The 22814-nt window shown below is 36.9% G+C and overlaps 1 protein-coding gene across 2 annotated transcripts in view; it reads right to left on the bottom strand.

Annotated features, from left to right (window-relative positions):
* CLK4 (CDC like kinase 4) overlaps nucleotides 1–22710 on the bottom strand; it is a 48209-nt gene extending 25499 nt beyond the window's left edge. For both annotated transcript variants that reach the window (XM_033096442.1, XM_033096444.1), the window contains exon 1: nucleotides 22578–22710. Coding sequence is in view for 1 of the 2 variants with exons in the window: in XM_033096444.1 (XP_032952335.1) it covers nucleotides 22578–22580 (3 nt within the window). In the remaining variant the exon portion in view is untranslated. The remainder of the gene's footprint in view (nucleotides 1–22577) is intronic.
* Nucleotides 22711–22814: the final 104 nt, after the last annotated feature.

The raw sequence follows: 22814 nt of genomic DNA, 5'->3' as shown, positions 1-22814 counted from the left end.
TATGTACTCCTTTATATACATTAGATCATTAAAAAATCTAAACAACCCTGTGAAATGATCATTGGTTACTTGCTCTAGATCACTGTTATCAAGTACCAGAACCAAGATTCAATCTCAGGCCTTGCTTGCTCCAAAACTTTTAACCCATTCTACTGGCTGCTTCAATGCATACCACAAAGTATATAGCAACTTACTTTAGTTAGTTATTAGGGGGAAACATGCTGAGTCCATCTTTCAGCAAGACCAAAGGGATTGGTCTTAAAAAAAAAAAAATTCCAAGATGATGTATCATCAAAGGCTCTCTATGATGAAAAAATGGGTCAGCACATCAAGATCATCAAAGGTCCCAGTGTACCTTACTCATTGTTCAAGTCATAAAGGGTCTCCCACGCATCCCACACTGCCTAAAATGGATAGTATCCCAGGTTTCTCTGGTTTTTCCTGACACTGGTTGTGAGGAGATTCACATAGCACACCATTAAGCAGGATTCAGTCCCATCAAACAGTGCTAGAAGCATTCCCTGATACATAATACACTTTGTAGTATGTAAGGTGGGGTGTGGAGAGTTGCAGGGAGTGATCTAATTTAGAGGTTCTTTAGAGAATAGGAATGTCTGGTCATTCCAATACCCTTGTCAATTTCCACCACCTCTAATGAAAGGGCTTTGAAGCCAGGTTAGTAAATTAGAACCTCTCAACCTCATTGCCAATAATCTCAATGATCAACCATCCAATGCAACCACTGAGGAAAAAATATATTTATGTAAATCCTAAATTTCTGATCAACCCTGTATAACCCTACACAAATGTATGAAAATATGTGACATATATTTATCTCCAAATTTTTTGGGATTATCCTTTCTTTTAATGTATATCAAGTTCCTATTTCATGCAATTATAGGAAGTACAGTGTCTTTCAGAGTATTTTGAGGATTTCTAGAGAGGGTGAATTTTTTTTTATCACTTAAACTCTAGAAACATATTTCAGACATCAAAGTCAATTGTTAATATGGATTTATTTTTGTAAAACCCACGTAAAATAAAGACATGTCTGTTTTACTTAAACCAATAAACTTAAGCTAGCTTTTATTTACTATGGGTTAATCTTAGATCATATGAACTTGAAAAGCAGGAGTTAGTTTCTACATTTCTAAGAATTTTAGAATACCCAAACCTCATAAGAGCTTGCATCTAAATTAATTTTAACAGTACCATCTGGAGGTAGAAAATTATGTCACATTTACAAAATACACATACAGACTCATAAAGACAGGCACAAACAGAAAACTTCTAGCCATGAGAAAAATTGACTACGTAGTTTATAAAAGAATAGTTGCATCCAAACATTGTTTTGAGGGCACTTACAATTTATATATGTCCTTGACGAGTCAAGTTCCAAATGACCATCCCCCTTTTAAAATGAGAATACCTCAAAGAATTTGGTTGACACCTAAATGACATCATTGATCCATTTATCAAAATACTTTCTCTCTCTCTCTGTCTCTCCCCTGTCTCTAAATATTTTTGCCGAGTTTCAGTTTAGCTTAGGGGAGAGGGCCTTTTTAAGTTCTGAGACAGTTCTAATAGATTTTTTTCCTCCTTCATTCTGCCTAATTTTATAGCCAGCTTTTTCTAATTGTACATGCAAAAGATTATTTTAAAAGTATCAAAGGATCCTCATTTCAGCCATCTTAGTGTGACTGAGTGAAAGCTCAAACTGCTCTTGACATGAAAGCCAGTAAGTCGAGTGACAAGGAGTTGGGGCAAGGAAAGTGACTTTATTCAGAAAGCCAGCAAGCCGAGAAGATGGTGGATTAGCATCCTAAAGGACAACCTTGAGAAAGTACAGAATTTAGGTTTCTTTTATGTCAGGGGAAAGAGGAAAATGGAAGGGGTTTGAAGTCAGGAGGTGATGGATGACCACAGACATCTGGATGTCAGCAAGGGCCCAAGGGGGATGGTGAAACTTCTTTGCTTTTGATCAACAAATTCCAGTTGCCATGGTCCCAGTCATGAAGTTCCTTTAAATTTTTTGATAAATAATTATTCTTTTTGTACATACTTCCTTATCTCCTTGGGGAGGTAGTTTCGAGTAGGGAGGTTGTTTCAGTAATTCCTAGGCTAGAAACCTTTCATGGTTAGAAACCTTTAATGATTAGCTTAGCTATGTGCTGTACTAACCAACATTTTATGGGAACTGGATAGGTTCTAGCAAGATGGAGTCAGGAAGACTGATTATTTTATTCTATTACGTTAATATTAATGGGAAGCTAACACCTTGTAGGGCTTGTTGGCCTTGAAGGCACAATTTGTTAATTTTGAAATCTGTAGAGTCTGAGCAAACTTCTAGGAGAAACCAACCCTTACATGCATGTCTCCAGACAAGCCAAATATGGAGACTATCCCTATAGGACTGCTTTACACCCTACAGGAAAATTTTCCTCGGGCAACCCACAAAGGTTCTTAGTCACCTAAGAATACCCAAGCAAGGGACAGTGAGACCTTACTGGATGCCGCGGGAACATCAACATTTTTCAAGGCACAGGCCCCTCTCTCTTGGGGGGAACCCATTCCAGGGTGACCTGCTCTTCTCCCTAGGGCTCCAACCGGCTCCTCCAGGATCGACTACGCTACCACACTGAATGTCTCTTGGCGCCCATCTCTGACACTCAGGGTTTGAGGATCTTAACAACTATCATCACCCCAATTGGCTATTCAGGTTGAGGAAGCAAGTGTCCTTTCTTTTTCAGGGCTAAAGAGTTCATTCTCTCATTTAACCAGCAAAGATTTGATGAGACAAGTAAAGAGTTAACAGGAGTCGGCTTGTGAGCTGGCAGGATGCCACAGGCAAAGAGTTAACAGGAGCTTGTCAGCTAACAGGAACGAGCTTAAACATTAACTGCTTGGTTCTGAATCCCCTGGCTAGCACTGCACCTACAAGCTGGCAAGCACCTTCCATCCATCATAGGTGAGAAGAGAACGGTTCCCAATCACACTGGCAACCCCCTGCAAACTGACATTAATCATAGATGGGAACAGGACAGTTCCCAGGAGAAGATAATTGTAACAGCAGCACCCCCTGCGAGCTGACAAGCACCCTACATCCTGCATGGAAAAATACAAAACCCCACCACTCCTTCTCATCGGTGCAGCGGTGCAGCTCTCCCACATCAGACTCTGCCCTTGTTAAACTTTTACCAGTCAGTCTCTCTCTCTCTCTCTCTCTCTCTCTCTCTCTCTCTCTGTCTTTCTTTTCTCTGGAAACTCTTGTAGTCTCGTAAATTTACATTCTGCGAATGACCAGAGATTAATTCTACACCAAGACAAGATTTTGTTCAGACTCTCCGTAAGTAATCCAATTAAAAAGCTAAAATTAAAGCAGCAACTCATATTTTTTCCCATTCCCTGGGTTATCTCAACATTTATCCAACTTGAGGATTTTCTAAGAACAGCTCAAGTAAAGTTATGGTTTGCTACTTAAAACAAGAAGGCCTGGGATTCTGAGAGAGACTCACCCCAGTGCAAATTGGGAAGCCACTGGGACACAATGGGCCCTTGCTTGTACCTAGCGATGGGTCCAGGTTTGCACAGTGGTCCTGGGTGGGCTTCTTCAGAATCCTCCCACACTATTCCAAGTAATTGTCAATGTAAGTGTGGATGAAAAAAAGGAGTCCTATGGAAAGTAACCTCACAGGGTGATGGGATCACAAATTTCTAACTGGGCAGGTCATGGTGGATAGTCACACCCCAGGCCTATTACTTTTTAGTAAAAAGTTTATCTTTGCCTTAAGCAAGCTCTGTCTACTGTTTCTATGCATCTAGGTTAACACACCTTTGAAATAAACCACCCTCAAGACAGCACATAATCTTGTTAACTATCCCCAACTGGCCTTCTCCCACCTCCAGGTAATCTTTTCAGGTTCCCTCCTTAATTTCTTTTTGTTTAATTAAAATTTATTGGGGTGACAATGGTTAGTAAAATTACATAGATTTCAAGTGTACAATTCTGTAATACATTATCTATATATCACATTGTGTGTTCACCATCCAGAGTCAGTTCTCCTTCCATCACCACATAGTTGACCCCCTTTACCACCTTCTTCTATCCTCCCCCCCCCACCCTCTGGTAACCACTAAACTATTGTCTGTCTGAGTTTTTGTTTATTTGTTTGTCTTGTTCCTTTGTTGTTTTCAGTTTTATATCCCACGTATCAATGAAGTCATATGGTTCTCGACTTTTTCTATCTGACTTATTTCGCTTAGCATAATCTCAAGATCCATCTATGTTGTTGCAAATGGCACTATTTCATCTTTTCTTATGGCACAGTAGTATTCCATTGTGTACAGATCTTCTTTATCCAATCATCTACGGAAGGACACTTCAGTTATTTACATGTCTTGGCCAGCGTAAATAAAGCTGCAGTGAACATCGGAGCACATATATCTTCATGGATAAATGTTTTCAGATTTTTTGGGTAGATACCTAGGAGAGGGATTACTGGGTCATATGGTAATTCTATTCTGAATTTTTTGAGGAACTTCCACTCTACCTTCTATAGTGGCTGCACCAGTCTGCATTCCCACCAACAGTGTGTGAGGGTTCCTTTTTCTCCACAGCCTCTCCAACACTTGTTGCTATTTGTCTTGTTGATGAGAGCCGGTGTGAGGTGACATCTCATTGTGGGTTTTATTTGCATTTCTCTGATGATTAGTGATGTTGAGCATCTTTTCATGTCTATTGCCCATTTGTATGTCCTCTTTGGAGAAATGTCTATTCAGGTCCTACGTCCACTTTTTAATTGGATTGTTTGTCTTTTTGTTGTTGAGTTGTAGGAGTTCCTTATATATTTTGGATATTATCCCCTTCTGAGAGGCGTAGCTTGCAAATATCTTCTCCCATTAGGTTGGTTGCCTCTTTGTTTTGTTGATGGTTACTTTTGCTGTGCAGAAGCTTTTTAGTTTGAAATAGTCCCATTCATTTATTTTAGCTTTTACTTCCCTTGACTTTAAGGTCAAATTCATAAAATCCTCTTTGAAGGATTAGTAAGTTTAGTATCCATGTTTTTTTCTATGCAGTTTATTGTTTCAGGTCTTATGTTTAGGCCTTTGATCCATTTTGAGTTAGTTTTGGTAGATGGTAACAGCAGTCTAGTTTCATTCTTTTGCACGTGGTGTTCCAATTTTCCCAGCACCATTTATTGAAGAGTTTCTTTTCTCGATTGTATGTTTTTGGCTCCTTTGTCAAAAATTATCTGTCCACATTTATGTGTGTTTATTTCTGGATTTTCAATTCTACTTCATTGGTCTGTGGGTCCTTTTTTCTTAGGATTGCTTTGGCTATTTGGGGTCTTTTGTGGTTCTGTACAAACCTGATGATTTTTTGTTCTATTTCTCTAAAAAATGCCATTGGGATTTTGATGGGGATTGCATTAAATCTGTATATTGCTTTGGGAAATATGGCCATTTTAACTACAGGTAACCTCCGTATAACACCGTTGTTAGGTTCCTAAAAAATGCTATTATACGAATCTGTGTTATACAAAACAAAGAACTAGTACAAAAAAGGGGGTTAGATTTCCAAAAATTAAAAAAAAACACATACTATTAAATTTTTATAATTAACAAAATATCTTTATTAAAGCAATTTTCACCGAAGTATAACATATTAATATGTATTAAATACTGTTTTCTACATCATCATTAATAAGCACCTTTAACCGAGGGCATTTTCTTTTTGACAAGATATTTTTATCCTCTGAACTTTATACTCCACACACAAAATGGATTTAAAATTCTAATAAATTTTAAAATTCTGCAGTCAAATCTGATATGACATCCACACTCGAATGAAAATTTTCAAATGAGATATCTTTTGCTCTTAAAAGCTCTTATTATGCTCCGTGTTGTTCAGGAATTTCTTTAATTCTCAAACTATGTTAGAGTGAAACTGTGTTCTAGGATGCTGTGTTGTATGAGGGTTTTCCCCAATTCTCGAACCGTGTTAGAGTGAAACCATGTTATAGAAGTGCCGTGTTATGGGGGCGGGGGTAAGGGGAAGGGGAACCTGTATGTTCATTCTTCCAATCCATGAACATGGAATGTCTTTCCATTTCTTTGTGTCTTCTTAAATTTCTTTTAAAAATGTCTTATACTTTTGGTGTATAAGTCTTTCACATCCTTGGTCAAGTTTATTCCTAGGTATTTTATTCTTTTTGTTGCAATTGCAAAATAAATTGTTTTTTAACTTCCTTTTCTGAGATTTCATTGTTAGTATATAGGAATGCAATGGACTTTTGTACATTTGTTTTGTAGCTGGCAACTTTACTATATTCATTTATTGCTTCTAATAGCTTTTTGGTGGAGTCTTTAGGGTTTTCTGTATATAGAATCATGTCATCTGCAAAAGTGACAATTTAACTTCTTCATTCCCAAATAGGATGCCTTTTATTTCTTTCTCTTGCCTGACTGCTCTGGCTAGGACTTTCAATACTATGATAAATAGCAGTAGTGATAGGGAACAACCTTGTCTTGTTCCTGAACGTAAAGCGAAGGGCTTCAGTTTTTCAGCGTTAATTACGATATTAGCTGAGGGTTTGTCACATATGGCCATTATTATGTTAAGGTATTTGCCTTCTATACCCATTTTATTAAGTGTTTTAATCAAAAATGGGTGTTATATCTTGTCAAATGCTGTTTCTGCATCTATTGATATGATCATATGATTTTTGTATTTTATTTTGTTTATATGGTGTATCACATTGATCGATTTGCATATGTTGAACCATCCTTGTGCCCTTGGGATGTGCTCCACATGATTGTGATGTATAATCTTTTTAATGCATTATTGTATTCGACTTACTAGAATTTTATTTGGGATTTTTGCATCTGTATTCATCAGAAACATTGGTCTGTAATTTCTTTTTGTGTGTTATCCTTAACAGGTTTTGATATCAGGGTAATGTTGGCTTCATAAAATTAGTTAGGGAGTATTGCCTCTTCTCCAACTTTTTGGAAGAGTTTGAGGAAGACAGGTGTTAGATCCTCTTTGAATGTTTGGTAGAATTCACTAGTGAAGCTATCTGGTCCTGGACTTTTGCTTTTGGGAAGGTTTTGGATGACTGATTCAATTTCCTTACTGTTGATCAGTCTAGTTAGATTTTCCAGTTCTTCGTGATTCAGTCTAAGAAGGCTATATGTTTCTAAGCACTTATCTATTTCTTCTAGGTTATTGAATTTGGTGGCATATAGTCCTTTATAATATTCTTGGACGATCCTTTGTATTTCAGTGGCATCTGTGGTAACTTCTCCTCTTTCATTTCTGATTTCGTTTATTTTTGTCTTTTCTCTTTTTATCTTTGTGAGTCTAGCCAAGGATTTGTCAATTTTATTAATCTTTTCAAAGAACCAGCTCTCTGTTGCATTGATTTTTTTCTATTGTCTCTTTGTTCTCCATTTCATTAGTTCTGCTCTGATTTTTATTATTTCCTTCCTTCTGCTGACTTAAGAGTTTCATTTGTTCTTTTTCTAGTTCTTTAAAGTGTAATGTGAGGTTGTTTATCTGGGATTTTTCTTCTTTCTTGAAATAGGCCTGTAATGATATAAACTTCCCTCTTATTACTGCTTTCGCTGCATCTCAATAATTTTGATAGGATGTATTTTCATTCTCACTTGTTTCAATGTATCTTTTGATCTCTCCTCTTATTTCTTCTTTGACCCAGTCATTCTTTAAAAGCATGTTGTTTAATCTCCACATATTTGTAGTTTTCCTGCTTTCTTTTTGCAGTTGATATCCAACTTCAAAGCCTTGTAATCAGAGAATATGCTTGGTATGATTTCAATCTTCTTAAATTTGCTGAGGCTGGTTTTATGTCCCAACATATGGTCTACCCTTCAGAATATTCCATGCGCACTAGAAAAGAATGTATACTCTGATGTTCTAGGATAAAGTCCTCTATAAATGTCAATTATGTCCATTTCATCTAATGTGTCATTTAGGGCAGCTATTTCATTATTTATTTTCTGTTTGGATGATGTATCCATAGCTGTCAATGATGTATTTAGGTCCCCTACTATAATTGTTTTTTGGTCAATTTCTCACTTTAGTTCTGTTAGTGGTTGCTTTGTACATTTCAGTGCTCCCTGATTGGGGGCATAAATATTGATGACTGTTATGTCTCTTGTTGTATAGTCCCCTTTATTATTATGAAATGTCCATCTTTGTCTCTTGTTATCTTTTTTATCCTGAAGTCTGTTTCATCTGATATAAGTATGAATACACCTGATTTTCTCTGAATGCCATTTGCTTGAAGTATCAATTTCCACGCTTTCACTTTGCATATGGTTGGGTTTAGTTTTTTGATCCAGTCTGCAAGTCTGTGCCTTTTTAATGGTGAGTTCAGTCCATTTACGTACTGATATATGAGGATTTCCTATCATTCTATCTTTTGTTTTCTCGTGGCTTTGTGTCTCCATTGTTTCTTTGCCTTTTTGTGGGTGTCTGATATTTCAGTGTGGTGGTATTCTATGATTTTTCCATCTGTTTCTGCTTTTTAAATGTTATATATTTCAGTTCTGGATAATTTTTTTGAGTGGTTACTAGGTATTAAGTTTATATAAAAGAAAGTTTCATATTTACAGTAGTCCTTTTCCTTCAGCATGCTTCTTATCTCCATTCTCCTGTGCTGGTTCAGACCTTTACTCTCTGCCTTTATGTTTTTGTTGTCACAAATTATCCCTACTTATGCTGTGAGTTGATTTCTGCATTGCAGTAGCCAGTTGTCTTCCCCCCCTCTCTTTTTTTTCTTCTTTACCCTGTATGTTATGTTTAAGTGTATAGTCCTATTTTGTGTAGGGGTTGCCATTTCCTGCTTCTGTCTGTCTGTTTGTAATACTACTCATAGTTTTATATTCTTTTGATTTTTTTGTTTCAGGTCGAACAGTGTCCTTCAGTATTTCTTGTAATGTAGGTCATGTGTTAGAAAATTACCTCAGATTCTGTATGTCTGGAAAGGTCTTTAATCCTCCATCATATCTAAAGGATATTGTTGCTGGGTATATTTTTCTTGGCTCATAATTTCTCTTTCATAGTTCGAATCTTTGATTCCACTCTCTCCTGGCTTGTAGAGTTTCTGCTGAAAATCTGATGATAATGTAATGAGCTTTCCTTACCATCTTCTTTTTCCTGGCTGCCTTGAGGATTCTTTCTTTATCATTAATTTTTGACAGCTTCAATACAATGTGCCTTGGAGAAAGCCTGTTGGGATTGAGGTAATTAGGTGTTCTATTTGCTTCTTGGATTCAAGGACCTAATTCTTTCCACAACTTTGGGAAGTTTTCATCACCTATTTGTTTGAATATACTCTCTGTTCCCTTCTCCCTTTCTTCTGCTTCTGGTATACCCATTATTCTTATGTTGCTCTTTCTGAGGGAGTCAGAAAGTTCTTGTAGAGTTCTTTCATTTCTTCTAACTCTCAAGTCTGTCTCTTCTTCCACCTGTGTCACTTCCAGATTTCTATCTTCAACGTCACTGATTCTTTCCTCCATCTGGTCAGCTCTATTACTCAAGCTGTCTATTTCATTCTTCCTTTCTTTTGTTGAGTTCTTATTCTCCAAAATTTCCACTTGGTTCTTTTTTAAAATTTCAATTTCTTTGGTAAAATGTTCATTTTGTTCTTTGATATTGTTTCTGAGTTTATTAAAAAGGCCTGTCTGTGTTTCCTTGAATCTCGTTGAGTTTTTTCAGAACTGCAATCTTGAATTCTCTGTCATTTAAGTCACAAATTTCCGTGTCTTTAAGTTCATTTTCTGGAGACTTTTCATTGTCTTTCTGAGCTGCCTTGTTACCTTGGTTATTCATGGCAATTAATGAATTATTATTTCCCTTCCTGGGCATCTACAGGAGTCGGTTCTGCAGCAGGTTGATATGAAGAGGTCTTTATTTTCTCTCACACTGTAGCCTTACATTTTTCTCTTGCACTGTTCCAGCTTCTCATGTGATGAGGGTTTCTCTGGAAGGTTGGCTTCTCCTATGTGAGCAGGTTGCCTGGGTCTCAGGGTACTGCCTCTGTGGGGGTAGGGATGTGGAGGGCAATAGAGTTTTGAGCTTCTGTAGTCCCAGTGTTCCCTCTGCAGCCCAATGCAGAGCCTTTGTGTCTCAGTGGCTTTGGTTGCCCCTGCAGGGATCTGCTCAGAAAGGTGGGGGCGGGGTGGGCTGTGAGAGGTGGCTCTGAGCAATTGCGACTACCAGCCCATAGTTGTCTTGCCCCTACAGTTTTTTCCCTTTCACCAGAATTAGTTACGCTGTAAGTCTATGGCTGTGGGGCTGCAGTTCTCAGGGTTATAGATATTCTGTTCTTTTAATCTGTCACTGCTACTGTTTCTTCTGGAGCTTGCTTCTAACATGGGGGGGAGGGAAGGGGTAAGTGCTGGGGTGGTGGTGGAGGTGGCCAGGCTCCATGTCTTTGTTTTCTGTTTTCTACATGGCAGTGAGGACTTAAACCACCATTTTCACCCTTCTGTACTCAGTCTTTGCTCCGAGGTCTCTGCTGCGAGCACTGAGTTCAGCCGCATTATACACTGATCCCTCAGGCAGGACTGTGGACCATAGTGGGTGCCTTTGCAGCCCAAATTCTTCCCTCTCCTGTGACTACGGTAAGCTCCAGACTTCAGCAAGCTCCAGTCTGTTTCCTGTGGCCTGCAGCCTGCATCTCTGCACTTCCCTCTTCCCTCCTGCCCACCTTCAGGTGATTTGATTTGCATGTCTCTCAGATGTGCCTGTGTGCCATGCAGGGAATCCTTTGTGGAATTATAGCTGTTCAATTTGTTGTAACTTCCAGAGGAGATTTCAAGAAACACTTCTCACACGGTTATTGCTGTGACATAATGGTTCCCTCCTAATTTCAAATGCATAAAAGAAGCTACAAAACTGTTATTCTGTGGAGCATTTGAGATCTTGTTCCCCAGCATATGTCATCAGTTTGGCTCAAATAAATAAACTTTTATAATAATTCTCTACAGGCTTGGATGCTTCTTATGTCGACAAAATCTTGAGACACACTAAAATAAAAATGCAACACACCAAAACCTATGGGCTACAGCACCAGCAGTACTAAGAAGGAAGTTTATAGAGATAAATGCCTACATTATGAAAATAAAGGTCTCAAATAAGTAACTTAACTTTCCATCTCAAGGAACTAGATCAAAAAGAACATACTAAGCCCAAAGGTAGCAAAAGGAAGGAGATAATAGTCTAGAGCAAAAATAAATGAAATAGAGAACAGAAAAACCAAACAAAAATCAATGAATCTAAGAGTGGTTTAAAAAAAAAAAGTTGACAACTCTTTAGCTAGACTAAGAGGAAGAAAAGAATACTTAAAATTAGAAATGAAAGAGGAAACATTACAATTGATGCCAGAGATATAGAAAGGATCAAAGAGACTACTATGCACAATTATATGCCAACAAATTCAATAACCTAGAAGAAATGGATACATTTCTAAAAACATACAAACTAGAGTGATTCATGAATTCTGGATCCTAAAGCTATAGAAAATCTGAACAGAGGAGTAAGGAGATTAAAATGGTGATCAAAAACCTCTCAAGAAAGAAAAGCCCAGGGCCAAGTAGATTCACTGGTGAATTCTACTAAACATTTAAATAATTAATACTTATCCTTCTCAAACTTTTCCAAAATCTGAAGAGAAGGGAACACTTACAAACTCATTTTATGAGGCCAGCATTATCCTGATACCCAAAACTGACAAAGACAGTACAAAAAAAAGAAACTTAAAGGCCAATAACCCTGATGAAACTAGATACAAAAATCTATTGAACAGGACATAATTCAATAGGACATAAAAAGGAATATATACCATGACCAACTGAGACTTATTCCTGGGATTCATGAATAATTCAACCCAGGAAAATCAATCATTGTGGTACAACATGTTAACAGAAAAAAGGGTAAAAATTACATGATCATTTCAATAGATGCAGAAAAATCATTTGACAAAATTCAACATCCGTTCAAGATAAAAAAAAAAAAGTCAACATACTAAGAATAGAAGGAAATTACCTCAAGATAATAATGACCATATATGAAAAACCTATAGGTATCATACTTAACAGTGAAAAACTGGAAGATTTTCCTATACAATTAGGAACAAAGCAAGGATGCCCAGTCTCAACACTGTTATTCAACATAGTATTGGAAATCCTTGCCAGAGCAATTAGGAAAGAAAAAGAAATGAAAGGCATCCAGATTGGAAACGAGGAAGTAAAGAGATCTCTGTTTGTAGATGCCTTGATCTTATACATAGAATTGTAAAGACTCCACAAAAAACTCTTAGAACTAATAAATGCATTGAAGGAAATTGCACAAAACAAAACAAACATACAAAAATCAGTTGGGTTTCCATACACTAACTACAATCCTCTGGGAGAAAAAAATTTTTTTTTCATTTAACATAGCATCAATGCCCAAGAATAACCAAGATAACAATGGAATTCAGAAAGAAAATTAAAGATCTCCAGAAAATAAACTTAAAGACATGAAAGAATGTGATTTAAATGACAGAGAATTCAAGATTGTAGAGTTGAAAAAAACTCAACGAGATACAAAAAACTCAGACAGGCAATTCAATGAACTCAGAAACAAATCAATGAACAAAAGGAGTACTTCACCAAAGAGACTGAAACTATTAAAAGGCACCAAACAGAAATTCTGAAGATGAAGAACTTAATAGAAGAGATGAAGAACAAATTAGAGAGCTTAGGAAATAGAGCAGAACAGATGGAGAAAAGAATTAGTGACATATAAGGTAGAAATCTAGAAATGACTCAGGTAGAAAAAGAGAGAGAGAGTTGAGAGTAAAAAGGAAAATTGAAAGAACTCTACAAGAACTATCTGACTCCACTAGAAAGAGCAATACAAGAATAATTAGTATACCAGAGGAAGAATGGGAGAAGGGACTAGAGAGCCTATTCAAACAAATAATCAATAAGAACTTCCCCAACCTGTGGAAAGAACTGGATCCTCAAATCCAAAAGGCTAAGAGAACACATAATTATCTCAACCCAAAAAGACTTTCTCCAAGGCAAGTTATATCAAAACTGTCAAAAATGAGTGACAAAAAAATGAATTCTCAAAAACCACACTGAGATATCACCTTACCCCAGTTAGAATGGCTATCATCAACAAGACAAATAGTAACAAGTGTTGGAGAGGCTGTGGAGGAAAAGGAACCCGCATGCACTGTTGGTGGGAATGCAGATTGGTGCAGCTGCTACGGAAGGCAGTGTGGAGGTTCCTCAAAAAATTACGAATAGAATTACCATATGACCCAGCAATCCCTCTCCTGGGTATCTACCCAAAAAATCTGAAAACATTTATCCATAAAAATAAGTGTGCTCCAATGTTCATTGCAGCTTTATTTACAGTGGCCAAGACATGGAAACAACCAAAATGTCCTTCAATAGATGAATGGATAAAGAAGCTGTGGTATATATACACAATGGAATATTATTCGGCGGTAAGAAAAGATGAAATAGGACCATTTGTGACAACATGGATGGACCTTGAGGTTATAATGCTAAGTGTAATAAATCAGACAGAAAAATTAGAGAACCATATGATTTCACTGATATGTGGTGTATAAACCAAAAACAACAAAAGAACAAGACAAGCAAATGAGAAACAAAAACTCATAGACACAGACAATAGTTTAGTGGATACCAGAGGGTAAGGGGGAAGGGAAGTGGTAGATGAGGGTAAAGGAGATCAAATATATGGTGATGGAAGGAGAACTGACTCTGGGTGGTGAACACACAATGTGATTTATAGAGGGCATAATACAGAATTGTATACCTGAAATTTATGTAACTTTACTAACAATTGTCACCCCAATAAACTTAAAAAAAAAAAAAAAGAATTCTCAAGACAACCAGAAAAAAGAAGAGGGTAATCTTAAGAAACAAAAACAAAAAACCATAAAAAAATAAAAGAAAACCCATTAGATTATCTTCAGATTCTTAAGCAGAAACCCTGCAAGCTAGGAGAGAGTGAAGTCAAATATTCAAATTATTATTATTATTTTAATGATTTAAATCTTCTTAAATTTATCAAGACTTGTTTTGTAGCCTAACGTAGTCTATCTTGGAAAATGTTCCATGTGCACTTGAAAGGAATGTATATTCTGCTGCTTTGAGGTGAAATGCTCTAAAAATACCAATTAAGTCCATCTGGTCTAGTGTGTCATTTAAGGCTGCTGTTTCCTTCTTGATTTTCTGTCTGGAAGATCTGTCCAATGTTGCCAATGGGGTTGTAAAGTCCCCTACTATGATTGTATTACAGTCAATCTCTCCCTTTATTTTGGTCAATATTTGCTTTATATATTTAGGTGCTCCTGTGTTGGGTGCATAAATGTTTACAAGGGTTATATTCTCTTTTGGATTGGTCTTGTTATTATGTAATGTCCCTCTTTGTTCCTTATTATAGCCTTTGTTTTAAAGTATATTTTGTCTGATATAAACATTGCTACATCAGATTTGTTTTTAATTTTCATTCACATGAAATATATTTCTCCTTCCCTTTACTTTCAGTCTGTGTGTGTCTTTCAATCTGAAATGGGTCTCTTGTAGAGAACGTATTTATGGGTCTTATTTTCTTATCTATTCAGTTACCCTATGTCTTTTGAGTGGAGTACTTAATTCATTTACATTTAAAGTGATTACTGATATACATATATAGTTGTTGTCACTTTATTCTTCATATTTATGTTCTTTTTTTTCCACCTTCTTAAAAAAGTCTCTTTAACATTTCTTGTATTACTGGTTTGGTGGTGATGAACTCCTTTAGCTTTTTCTTGTCTAAGAAGCTCTTTGTCTGTCCTTCGATTCTAAATGATAGCCTTGCTGGGTAGAGTAAGTCTTGGTTGTAGGTCCTTGTTTTTCAACACTTTGAATATTTTGTGCTAATCCCTTCTTGCCTGCAAAGTTTCTATTGAGAAATCAGCTGACAGTCTTATGGGAGCTCCCTTGTAAGTAATTAGTTGCCTTTCTCTTGCTGCTTTTAGGAGTCTATTTTTGTCTTCAACCTTTGCCATTTTAATTATGATGTGTCCTGGGGTGTGCCTCTTTGGGTTCATCTTGTTTGCGACTCTCTATGTTTCCTGGACTTGTATGTCTATTTCCTTTGTCAGATTAGGAAAGTTTTCAGTCATTACTTCGTCAAATAGACTTTCAATCCTTCGCTCTCTCTTTTCTCCTTCTAATACTCCTATGTTGTGAATGTTGTTACACTTGATGTCATCCCAGAGGTCTGTTCAACTATTCTTACTTTTATTTATTTATTTTCTTTTTTTGCTGTTCTGCTGGGGTGTTTTCTGCTACCTTGTCTTCCAAATTGCTGAATTGATCTTCAGCTTCATCTAAACTGCTGGTGATTCTTTCTAGTGCATTTGTCATTTCAGTTATTGTATTCTTCATTTCTGAGTGTTTTTTTTTTAATGGTTTCTATGTCCTTTTTATGTTTGCTATCTCTTTGTTGAAGTTCTCACTAAGTTCTTTGAGCATCATTATAACCAATGTTTTGAATTCTGTAGCTGGTTGGTTGCTTGTCTCCATTTCATTTAGTTCTTTTTCTGGAGTTTTCTCCTGTTCTTTCATTTGGGATGTATTTCTTTGTTTCCTAATTTTGTCTGCCTCTGTGTTTATTTCTATGTATTAAGTACAGCTGGATGTCTCCCAGTCTTTGTCAAGTGGCCTTACATAGTATGTATCCTGCGGAGCCCAGTGCCACAGTCTCTATGGTCACCTGTGCCAGGTGCTCCAGGAATGTCCCTGGTGTGAGCTGTGTGTGCCATCCTGTTGTAGTTGAGCCTTGATTGCTGTTGGCACATAGGTAGGTGAGATTGACCCTCAGGCTAAATGGCTGTGGGGTTGGCTATGTCCACAGCTTACAAGCTGCTGATTTTGGGGCTTACCCTACAAAGTGGGATTCACTTCAGCAAGCTCTTGTGCCAGCTGAGACCACCCTTTGGATGTGCTACTTGTGGGGCTAACTGGGTGGTGTTCTGTTGTGTTCTGAAGCTGGCCCCCAGATACGTTGGTTCTGGAGCCTCTTGTGAGGGACTCCGATGCAGGCCCAGTTCAGCCACTGCCTGTGACCGGCTTGGTACTACCTGGTAGGAGCTACAAAAGTGATCCAAAGTTGGTTGCTGCCTATGCTGGACCTGGAGGTGTGTGGAAAAGACCACTCTGTAAACCGAAGACAGCTGCCAGCAGTACCAGGCCTGGGGTAGCTCCGCAAAAAGCCCAGAAAACCCCAAAGCTTACTGTTGCCTGCCAGCTGCCCATGAGGCTCAGCAAGTGATAGAGTCTCATGCAGTACGCAAGTTGGGTGATGCATGGTCTCAGGGAGTCACCAGGGTGGGGCAAGTGATATTCACGAGGTTAATGTAGATTCTGTTTTGGTGCTGGTATTGAGACTGGATCTACTCAGCAAAAGGCTCAGAGCACACCAAGGACAGCCATACCTGCCTGGGACCCACTGATTCCTGAGAGTTGTCCAAGAAAGACTGCAGCGTGGGCCAGGGCTGGCTGTTGGCCACCACAAATATTCAAATTCCTGAAAGAGAAAAATCACCTACCAAGAATAATATATCTAGCCAAGTAATCTTTTAGATATGAAGGAGAAATAAAGGCTTTTCCAGAGATACAAAAGCTGAGGAAATTTACCACCACAAGACCTGCACTACAAGAGATATTGAAGTGTGCTCTTCTATCTGAAACAAAGAGACAAAAGGATAAAAAAACTATGGGTAAGATGACTATAGAGAGACAGAGCAGGTAATTGTGACTCTTGTTCAGAATAAAAGTATTACACACTTAAATATCACAAAGATTCAAGGAGGAAATAATATTTTTTTAAACAAGAAGACAATAGCTACTGCAACTTGGAAATGAACTCACAGCATAAAAAGTTTTGTGGTAACAAAAACATAAATGGGGCAGGAGAGAAGGACTGAACTTGCACAGGTGAATGGAGATAAGATGCAATCAGAAGGAAACGGATATATATATATATATCACTTTCTTTTGCTTAAACCTAATGATAATCATGCAAAAAAATCTAGAACTGAGCCACATAACATAGAAAATGAGGAAACAGAGGGAAAAAAATCATAGAATACCACCAAACTAAAATAACAGACAAAAACACAAAGGGAAAAGAAAGAATGGAGACACAGAGCTACTAGAAAACAAAAGATAGAATGGCTATAGAAATCCTCACATATCAATAATCACCTTAAATGTGAATGGACTGAATTCACTTTTATTCACAAATAAAAAAGGCACAGAGTAGAAGATTGGATCAAAAAAACAAAACCTAACCATATGCTGCCTTCAAGAGACACATCTCAGTTACAAGGACAAATATACACTCAAAAATGAAAGGATGGAAAAAGATATTCCAAGCAAATGGCATCCAGAGAAAACCAGATGTATTCATACTTATATCTGATGAAAGAGACTTTGAGATAAAAAGTAACAAGAGACAAAGATGAACATTTCATAATGATTAAAGAAACAATACATCGAGAAGACATAACACTTATTAATATACATGCTCCCAATCAGGGAGAACCAAAATATGTATATAAAGCAACTACTAACAGAACTAAAGGGAAAAACTGAGAAAAACACAATTATCGTAGGGGATCTAAATACCCCATTGACAGCTATGGTTAGATCATCCAAACATAAAATCAATAAGGAAATATCAGCCTTAAATAACACATTAGACCAGGTGGATATAATCGACATTTACAGAGCCTTTCATCTCAAAACACCACATGATATTATTCTCTAGTGCACAGGGAACATTCTCATGGACAGATCATATGTTGAGACACAAAACTAGACTCAACAAATTTAAGAAGACTGAAATCATACCAAACATATTCTCTGACCACAATGCTTTGAAACCGGAGATCAACTGCAAAAAGAAAGCAGGAAAAAACCCACAACTATGTGGAGATTAAACAACATGCTACTAAAGAATGACTGAGTCAAAGAAGAAATAAAAGGAGAGAACAAAACATACATACCATGTTTCCCCGAAAATAAGACCTAGCCGGACAATCAGCTCTAATGCATCTTTTGGAGCAAAAATTAATATAAGACCTGGTCTTATTTTACTATAATATAAGACCGAGTCTACAATATAACATAATATAACATAATGTAACGTAACGTAACGTAATGTAATATAATATAATATCAGGTCTTATATTAATAAGAGGGACATTTATGTCACTACAGGCCTATCTCAAGAAACAAACAAACAAATCCAAAATAAACAAACCTAACATTACATATTAAAGAACTAGAAAAAGAAGAACAAATGAAGCCCAAAGTCAGCAGAAGGAAGGAAATAATAAAAATTACAGCAGAATTAAATGAAATAAAGCACAAAAAGACAATAGAAAAAAAATAATGCAACAAAGAGCTGGTTCTTTGAAAAGATTAACAAAATGGACAAAACTCTCACTAGACTCACTAAGGAAAAAAGAGAAAAGACACAAATAAACAAAATCAGAAATGAAAGAGAAGTCACAACAGATACCACAGGAGAACAGAGGATCATACAAGAATACTATGAAAGAATATATGTCACCAAATTCAATAACTTAGAAGAAATGGAAAAGTTCTTAGAAATATAGAAACTTCCTAGACTGAATCACAAAGAACTGGAATATCTAAATAGATCAACAGTAAGAAAATTGAAACTATCATCAAAAACGTCCTCAAAAGCAGAAGTCCAAGACCAGATGGCTTCACCAGTGAATTCTACCAAACATTCAAAGATGATTTAATACCTGTCTTTCTCAAACGCTTCCAAAAATGTAAAGAAAAGGCAATAAATCCTAATTCATTTTATGAGGCCAACATTACCCTGAACTAAACCTGGCAAGGACTACACAAAAAAGGAAAATTACAGACCAACATCTCTGATGAATATAGATGCAAAACATGCTAAACAAAATACTAGCAAATCAAATACAACAATACATTAGAAAGATTATACATCACAATCAAGTGGGGTTCATTCTAGGGGCACAAGGATGGTTCAACATATGCAAATCGGTCAACGAGATACATCATACAAACAAAGTGTAAAATCATACGATCATATCAATAGATGCAGAAAAAGCATTTGACAAGATACAACATCCACTTATGATTAAAATACTGAACAAAATGGGTATAGATGGACAGTACCTCAGCATAATAAAGGACATATACAACAAACCCTCAGCTAATATCATACTTAATAGTGAAAAACTGAAAGTTTTTCCTCTAAAATTAGGACTACAACAAGGATACCTCCTCTCACCACTATTATTCAACATTGTATTGGAAGTCCTTGGCAGAGAAATCAGGCAAGAGAAAGAATTAAAAGGCATCCAAATGGGGGAATGAAAAAGTCAAATTGTCATTTTTGCAGATGACATCATTCATTATGTAGAAAACCCTAAAGACTCCACCAAAAAAACTATTAGAAACAATTTAAAAATACAGTAAAGTTGCAGGATACAAAATCAATGTACAAAAATTCATTGCATGCCTATACACTAACAATGAAATTTCAGGAAAAGAAAGGAAAACAACAACTCCTTTTATGATTGCAACAAATAGAATGAAAACCTAGGAATAAATTTAACAAAGGATGTGAAGGACTTATACACTGAAAACTACAAGACATTATTAAAAGAAATTGAAGACACAAAGAAATGGAAAGATATTCCATGCTCATGGATTGGAAGAATCCACATAGTTAAAATAGCCATATTACTAAAGCAATACACTGATTTAGTGCAATCCCCATCAAAACCCCAATGGCAGTTTTTAAAGAAATAGAACAAAAAAAAATCAGATTTATGTGGAATCACAAAAGATCCCCAAATAGCCAGAGCAATCCTGAAAAAAAAGAATAAAACCAGAGGTATCACACTCCCTGACTTCAAATTATACTACAAATCGACAATAATCAAAACAGCATGGCATTGGCAGAAAAACAGACACACAGACCAATGCAACAGAATTGAGAACCTAGAAATAAACCCACATATACAGAGGGTGCCAAAAAAAATGTATACACATTTTAAGAAAGGAAAAAACTGTATTAAATTATGCTGATGGTAACCACTTTTAGCACCTCTTGTAATTGCAGAAGTCAAAGTGACTTGTATTTATCCTTCTTTATCGGTATATATTGAGTATTACAATTTTAATACAGTTTTTTCCTTTCTTAAAATGTGTATACATTTTTTGGCACCCTCTGTATATGGGCAAATAATTTTTGACAAAGGAGCCAAAAACATACAATGGAAAAAAGAAAGCCTGTTCAATAAATGGTGCTGAGAAAATTGGGAAAAAAAAGAATGAAATTAGATTTCTATCTGTCAACTAAATTTAAGGACCGTGGGTTCAGAGAGGATTTTATGGATTTGACCTCAAAGGTAAGGGAGGTAAAAGTAAAAATAAATGAATGGGACTATATAAAATTTAAAAGTTTCTGCACAGCAAAAGAAACCATCGACAAAATAAAAAGGCAACCAGCTGAATGGGAGAAGATAGGTGCAAACAACACCTCCAGGAAGGGGCTAATATCCAAAATATATAAAGAACTCATACTCAACAACAAAAAAAACAAACAATCCAATTTAAAAAATGGGCAGAAGACCTGAACAGACGCTTCTCTCAAGAAGACATACAAATGTCCAACAAATATATGAAAAGATGCTCAACTTCACTACCTATAAGGGAAATGCAAATCACAACCACAATGAGATAACCACCTCACACCTGTCAGAATGGCTATTACCAACAAGACAAGTAATAACAAGTGTTGAAGAGATTGTGGAGAAAAAGGAACCCTATACACTGCTGGTGGGAATGTAAATTGGTACAGCCACTGTGGGAAACAGTATAGAGATTCCTCCAAAAAATTAAGAATAGAATTACCATATGACCCAGCAATCCCTCTTCTGGCTATCTACCCCCAAAATCTGAAAACATTTAAGATAAATGTACCCTTATGTACACTGCAGCATTATTCATGGTGGCCAAGACATGGAAACAATTGAAGTGTCCTTTGATCAGACGATTGGATAAAGAAGATGTGGTACATATATACAATGGAATATTACTCAGCCATAAGAAAAGATGAAATACTGCCATTTGCGACAACATGGATGGATCTTGGAATACGCTCAGTAAAATAAGTCAGACAGAAAAAGTCAAGAACCATACGATTTCACTCATGTGTGGGATATAAAACTGAAAGCAACAAACGAACAAGACAAACAAACCAAAACTCATAGACACAGACAATAGTTTAGTGGTGACCGCCGGAAGGTAAGCGGGGTGGGGGGAGGTAGAAGAGGATAAAAGGAGTTAAATATATGGTGATGGAAGGAGAACTAACTCTGGGTGGTGAACACACAATGCAATGCATAGAATTGTACACTTGAAACCTATATAATTTTATTAACCAATGTCATCCCAATAAACTTAATTTTTAAAAAAGCACTAAAAAGATAAAACCCAGAAGGGGCATGGACATTAGGCACACATTGTCATGAACTTCTTATGGAAATACAAATTGTAAAATCTTCCAGGAAGGCAACTAAGCAATGTGTTTGAAATTCTACCAGACCTGATCTAGCAATTCAATTTCAAGTAACTTAAACTAAGAAAATAATCTTCTAGGATATAGCTGCAAGGATATATTAATGGAGCAAAGAACTGGAATATAACAAATAATAGAGGTTTAGTTAAATATGTTTAAATAAATAAGTTCAGTTTAGTTTAGTTAAATACATTTGACAAAAAAAGTTAAGTAGATGCAACGGCGTGCACTGAAGCCATTAAAAACACTACTGAGGGGCAATATTTATTGACAAATTCATATGTTCAAGTAGGGAAAAAACCAAGATAGGTTACAATTGCTATTTGCAATATTACGTTTTTTTTAAAACGAGTGCGGCAGTGATTGAGAGATTAATATGGAGTTCAAAAGTCTCTTAAAAGACGTTCACCAAAATGTTAACCGCTTATTTTTGTGTGGTGGCATCAAGTGCATTTTTCTTATCAACTTTTTAAATGGGACATGTGTTCTTTTAATAACATTTAAAAAAATTATCTATTGGCTTTTCGGAGCCTGGAATGCCCCTCCCCTCCCACACCGCTTCGGGCTCTTCCCTCCATTCTCACCTCAGTGAGCCCGCGGAGGCCACCCTATTGACTCCCAAATGGGCCCCAAATACCCAAGACCGGGACTGTCTCGCTTTTTCCCGTCACAGTTACCTTCTAAAAGGTTATATAATTATGTTCATGGCGTTTTGTCTGCTCCCTCCTTCCCCAAAAAGTTCTCGAGAGTAATGATCAATGATCTTTGTTTTGTTCGCGGACACATTTCCAATACTGCTTGACACATAACAGGTGCTAGACACTTTCGTTGAATGACTTAAGGAGAAATAGGTTTGTTCTTGGCGAGTGTCTACTTGTCTTACCATCACTACGCAGATGCACAGCTACAAGATACAGCCCTCCTCGAAACTTCCTTTCCTTCACCAGGAACCGGAAATCCAGGGTCCTGCAGCCCACGCAGGGCAGAGCCCAGAAATGGGGTCTGGGCACGCCGCAGGCTCGTCAGGGACCCCGCCTCACAGATCCGAGCGGAGAATTACACTTCCCAGAATCCTTGGGTCATCGCGTGGACTACATTTCCCAGCAGCATTAGCGGCCAC

Source organism: Rhinolophus ferrumequinum, chromosome 24, assembly GCF_004115265.2.
Source record: "Rhinolophus ferrumequinum isolate MPI-CBG mRhiFer1 chromosome 24, mRhiFer1_v1.p, whole genome shotgun sequence".
Classification (NCBI taxonomy): Eukaryota; Metazoa; Chordata; class Mammalia; order Chiroptera; family Rhinolophidae; genus Rhinolophus; species Rhinolophus ferrumequinum.
This window is presented reverse-complemented; position numbering and strand designations above follow the sequence as displayed.